We start from the raw sequence: 6,000 nt of genomic DNA on the forward strand, positions 1-6,000 counted from the left end.
AAATTAGTGGTATTTTCTTTTTAATTTATAGGGGACATGTAATGTTTTATACTTTTGGTTAATATAATCCAATCAATTGTACGTAGTCACACGTGTATACTTCCTCTAACTTCTCCAAGTCCGTCTCTAGCTCTCCCGTCAGCTCCGTTCTCTTTATACATCCATGGTCAGCTCCATCGGTGCCGTTTGAATGCATTTAACATAAATGTCAGTATGTGGGTGCTCTACAGTCGTAGCGTCGGCCCATTTGACCACGGAGATGAGAGTGATGACTGGCTTGATCGCACGTTACCGCGATACGATAACGTTTCCTGTCCGTGACAGAGTTAGCATGCAGCTTTAGCTGTGATGTTTAGCTCCGCTTTTCGAAGTGTTTCCATACTTTACTGGATGTGTAGTGTTTACCACGTTGGATTTAAAATGTGAGGGTGCAGGTCGTATCTACGCAGACCCTCCGCCATTTTCTACTTACTCGTTTTGGATTGCTGTAGTTTGTTTTGGTTGACGGATACAGAACGGATATGACGTCACGTTACTCTGACTACAACAATAAAAGCGGTAACTTCCTTCTACTTCAGCATAGTCTCAAATGAAGCAATCGATTATTATCGATTCTGGCATTAAAAAATAGATTTCAAAATTGTAAAAAAAAAAAAAATCGCGATACATGGGTTTATCGTCTTTTTCCCCGGCCTAAATAAACAGATTCACAAACACTGACCTAATAGGCCGCACTTACCTTGTCTGCGTACGGCTTGTGGAGCTGGTTGACCTCCAGGGGTGTGATGAGGGGGATGTTATCAAAGCCGTCGTCCGCAGACGGCTGCTTCTCCAGCTTATCAGACAGATTGCTGCCTAGCTTCACCATGGCTGCTCGGCTGCCTGAAAATGCCCAGACAGATCTGGAGAGCAGGGACAGACAGATCAGGTCAGACTGACTCAGACTGTGAGCTTTGTAACCAAATGTGACAGCGCTGCTTGTAGCTCGAATCGAGGATCCTGACGGGACACAAGAGAAGATGACAGTGTGATGAGGAAAAACAGGACAGGACCAGAGTAATATCGACCACACAAAAAGGAGAATAGAATTAAAAAAAAAAGTATTTCTGATACTGCAAGAGATTAGTTTGAGATGTAATGTCAGCCTGTTGGTCCATCTGTTGGATGGATTGCCATGAAATCTGGTACAGAGATTCATGCCCCCCTCAGGATGAAGAGTAATAACTTTGGTGATCATCAGCTCAAAATTTTATTTGTCCAATATTTTGATTTATGACCTGCAAAACTCATCCCATCAGCCTCAGTTGTACTTTGCGTTTAGTGTTAGCGAATATTAGCTACTAACACACTAAACTAACATGGTGAACATGGTAAACATTATACCACAGAGCCGCTAGCATGGCTTGTAAAATCTAATAATAACACTATACTGTAAATACATAACAGTAAAATCATCAATTTGCTGTTTTGCAGTAGGTTATCTGCTGGATTATTTCTTGGCTGGGAGCAGTGACTAACTGGATTCTTCACTATAGGTGCAAGCCAAGACACATAGTCTGACACATAACCCACTGTAGAACCACAACATGTGTTTTTACACTTCAATTTTTGTGTTAGAGGAGCTGTTAGGAGGGTTTTGTTACATGTGGACAGAGCTAGACTAGCTGTTTCAACCGTTTCCTGTCTTTATGCTAAGCTAAGCTAACCGGCAGCTTGCAGTAGTTTCATCCAGCAGCCTACAGATATGAAAATGATATCAATCTTCTCATCTAACTCTCAGTAAGAAAGCAGATAAGCATATTTCCCAAAAATGTCAGAGTATTCCTTTAATAATTGAATAATTCTGTGAGGTCATGGTAAGTGGTGTTGTGGCTTAAAGTGAGTCCTAAAACACGGAAATGAGTTAGCATTTTAGCATTTCCTGTTCCCTCGTCTGGAAGTCAATGGGTTTTTAGTTAGATGCCTGAAATAATGTCTGTGGTTAACACCAGCTGACGAGATTTTAACGTTTTGTTGTACGACATAAATACATCAATAAATATCCCACTCAAGAATTTTGAAGCTTTTACGTGTCTTAAAAAAGGCGGTTGCTAACAAGCGGCTAAATGAGACTACTAAACGTCATCACGCCGACTCGTCCGCCTTTACAGCCTCGTTGTTTATACTCGAGCTCATGCGACCGTAGTGTAGTTCGATTACATTTACACTTCAAAAATCATAAAAGTGGTGTTCATTTAGCAAAGATTATCTTGCTGAACAAAACGTGTAAGTATCATAAACGCTTGTTTGCCACAGAGTTTATTTTCTGCAATAATCCAAAACCCAATGGAACAATCCCATTGGCTTGTTGTCGAGGGAACCAGGGCGATGCTAACTTCCTGGTTGGCTTACAACAATACGTCACGCCTGCAGCACTCTATTTAAACGACTTCAGACTTCTGTGTTTGCAACCATCCTCATAGGGACGCTCTCCTCCTGTTTATGTGATCCAACAATCTAAAGTAAACACGTTTCATAACCACTTTGTATGATTAATCTTGCGTATCTCAGCTCCATCTCTTCCTCTCCAAACTCTTATCTTTATAATGTTTAGAGTCAACGTGTAAATCTAACGCTGAGACGCTGAACGCCTCTCCGCTCTGACAATGATTCTATTTTCTCTCCTCCATCAAATGATCATCTAAATGTGGAGGGAAGAGGTGAGGATCCACTTATCTCATTCACACACTGCAACACAACACCTTCCCTCAGCCAAGGACCCCACAGGCCCCGCTGACGCCAGTGACTCACAACGATGATACACTCACCAGGAGGCAAAGAGCTACAGTTTTTATGCTGCAGGAGACATCACGGATGCACAGGAAATGTGCTTTTGATAAACCAGATACAGGATCATTAACTTGAGGCCGCCAGCCACATCCATCGTGAATAAATGATCTGCTAAAGAAGGACTGTATGTTGTCTTTAAGTGGAAACCTTAAATTTAATTCTAGACATTTTGGACTTAGATTACAGTAGATGAAATCTACAAACAGAAACTACTGGAGCAAAAGTATCAGCAAAACCTGTTCATATCTTTGAATTTTCAAGCAGTTAAAGCGCAGCTTTTATCAAGTGAGAAAAAAGGGATCTTAAAGCTGCAGAATGCAGAATGTTTTTGGCGTCATTTGGTAAAAAATCCATACTAATCTTTCAGCATATTGTAATTCAAGTGTTCTGAGAGAAAACTAGACATCTGCACCTCCTCATGGCTCCGTTTTCGATTGACAGCTGCTCAGAGACGGCAAGCTTCAGCTCGACTCTGATTGGTCGTTTTCCTCCGGTCTGTGAAATCTTGCAGATGCCGTTAGGAGCACCAGAGGACACAGGATTTTTTTCAGATTACATGTCTCATGCCCTACTGTCAGGATATAGCGACTGTTTTATAAAAACAACTTTAAAAAAAAAAAATCACATCTGCTCCGTTTCTACGCACTGCAGCTTTAAATGAGTACATCACTCAAGACTAGAGCACATAGTAGCCTACTTGGTGTCCTCGCTGAGTGGGAGGCTGAAGTGGTCATCTGTGCTGACCACTAGTTTTCCTCCCCACATTTGTTGGAGGGGAAGTGTGGGGAACGATGATTCATCCTGAATCTGTGATTCACAAATGAGCCGGGTGTTGCTGCTGCTGTCAAACACTCAGTGTTCCCACACTCTGACAGGAAATGAGAGATGCTAATGACATCTTGTTTAAAATGCACATTTTGACCCACTGTAAAAGAACGTTAATGTGAGAATAATGGCTTGATTATACAGTTTATACATGATTATACATTATATTTATCAACTAACGGGACGGGGAATAGCCACGGCTTTGTAAAAGGTGGAGACGTGCCGTGTTGTGAATAGGTAACAGCGGGTTGTTTATGCCTCTCAAGTTCGTCAGGGTTCACTGGTCATGCATATCTGAACTTGCTGCATTGAAGACTGCTGCGACAAGATATAGCCTACAGGCTGTGTACCAGGAATCAGAGAGCAGAGATGTAACAGCAGGAAACAGATAGAAGGCTGATATATATATAAAAAAACAACAACCTACCTAATTAGATCAGAATCTATTATTCCAGCCAGTGAAGCCACATACTTTTACCATCTTAAATGTCACACCCTTTTCACATTTTCTCCATAATAAGGCGTGTGTTTAGTTAATTAATGTATAGCCTCAAGCCATAAAGGACAATCATTATAAGATAAGATAAGATAAGATGAACCTTTATTAATCCCCGGAGGGAAATTCAGGTGTCAAAGCAGCAACATCAGCAAACAGAGTGAAACACAGGAGAGGTAAAGGTATACACAACATTATAAAAACAATAATAGAGATATAAAAGATACAGAGTGAATGGGTGAACAAAGTGTGTACAGTCCGTCAATAAATAAATGTAGTATGTGCATATGTGCAGTCTATAAAGTGGTGTATAGGATGTATAGTATAAAGTGCACCAGTGGTTAGAGTCCAAGATGGTTGCAGATAGTGCATGTTTCAAGGTGGATAGTGCATGTTAAAAGCTAGATAGTGCATGTTTAAATGTAGATAGTGCATGTTTAAAGGTAGATAGTGCATGTTTAAAGGCAGATAGTGCATGTTTAAAGGTAGATAGTGCATGTTTAAAGGCAGATAGTGCAGGTTTAAAGGCAGATAGTGCATGTTAAAAGGTAGATAGTGAATGTTAAAAGGTAGATAGTGCATGTTAAAAGGTAGATAGTGCATGTTTCAAGGTAGATAGTGCACGTTTAAAGGTAGATAGTGCATGTTTCAAGGTAGATAGTGCATGTTAAAAGGTAGATAGTGCATGTTAAAAGGTAGATAGTGCATGTTTAAAGGTAGATAGTGCATGTTAAAAGGTAGATAGTGCATGTTTAAAGGCAGATAGTGCATGTTTCAAGGTAGATAGTGCACGTTAATAGATAGATAGTGCATGTTTCAAGGCAGATAGTGCATGTTTAAAGCCAGATAGTGCATGTTTAAAGCCAGATAGTGCATGTTTAAAGCCAGATAGTGCATGTTATGCGTAATTGTGGCCGTTTATGTAACGTGGAGGTATGGCGCACATTACACCGCCTGCAGCAGCAGCTCAATATAACAAATAAAGATCCGTTCATTCATTAAAACACATGAAGAATCCTGTGAATAAACAGCTCTCCTATAGGGAGACATACTGCAGCAGTACATGCGCTCTTTACCAGCAAACCGCGTGTGCGTCTGATACATAAATACTCTGCTGCGCATTGAGAAACATGGTAAATAAAGGAGGATATAGACTCACTGTGGTTGTCTCTGGTTGTCTCTGGTGCTCTCCTGTCGCCTGTGGATGGATCGGACCCACTGATGCTGATGGGACTCGGTGTGACCGCTGGTTGCCGTGGTGATGAGTGATTCACGGCAGGACTGCGCATGTGATTCAGCCTCTTCCTACCGGAGGAAACTGGCAGCTCCAGAGTGTGTGTGTGTGTGGGTGTGTGTGTGTGTGTGTGTGTGTGAATGCGCATCTCACCGCTCACATGGGATTGTGGATGATCAGGAAATTGCGTTTTCTTTTTTTTGTGTCTCTGTGGGAAATAATCATATCAGGGTTTATCTATCTGAGTGTTTTGTCATCAGTGTGGTGAGACAGAGCTGTGAGTTGGTCTCTGAGTGGAAACACACACTGATGTTAACCACGGAGAGAGTTTAAGAAGCTTTATATTTATAGTTCTGTGTGTTCACATGGAAACAAGACTGATAGGATCAATAAAATGCGAGATAGTGACGCAGTTATGACGTAGGCTAAAAAAAAACATACATATTTTATGCAAATGCATCTTGTAGGGTCAATCCAAACTAAAAATACATATGCAACAACTTTTTATGACTTATTATACTATGACTTTTTCACTTTTTTTATGACATACTATACTAGGATTTTAATAACTTTTTTATGACATGCTATACTATGATTTTTTTTGTACTGTTTTTAT

General features: G+C 40.6%; 1 protein-coding gene and 1 long non-coding RNA gene across 5 annotated transcripts in view; one reads left to right on the forward strand and one right to left on the reverse strand.

Annotated features, from left to right (window-relative positions):
- Window positions 1-4,308, forward strand: part of LOC119484651 — a 26,885-nt gene extending 22,577 nt beyond the window's left edge. The window contains exons 3-4 of the long non-coding RNA XR_005206061.1: window positions 1,660-1,666; window positions 4,294-4,308. This is a non-coding gene — a long non-coding RNA (uncharacterized LOC119484651). The remainder of the gene's footprint in view (window positions 1-1,659; window positions 1,667-4,293) is intronic.
- Window positions 1-6,000, reverse strand: part of caly (calcyon neuron-specific vesicular protein) — a 20,997-nt gene extending 14,997 nt beyond the window's left edge. For 2 of the 4 annotated variants that reach the window (XM_037763604.1, XM_037763603.1), the window contains exons 1-2: window positions 5,310-5,970; window positions 740-999 (exon numbers count right to left, since the gene is read on the reverse strand). In XM_037763604.1, the coding sequence (XP_037619532.1) occupies window positions 740-999; window positions 5,310-5,532 (483 nt within the window). In that variant the 5' untranslated portion in view covers window positions 5,533-5,970. Of the gene's footprint in view, window positions 1-739; window positions 1,000-5,309 lie in introns of all 4 variants that reach the window. The other 2 variants (XM_037763605.1, XM_037763606.1) reach the window with 2 other exon arrangements.

This window comes from Sebastes umbrosus, chromosome 3 (assembly GCF_015220745.1).
Source record: "Sebastes umbrosus isolate fSebUmb1 chromosome 3, fSebUmb1.pri, whole genome shotgun sequence".
In the NCBI taxonomy this organism is placed as follows: domain Eukaryota; kingdom Metazoa; phylum Chordata; class Actinopteri; order Perciformes; family Sebastidae; genus Sebastes; species Sebastes umbrosus.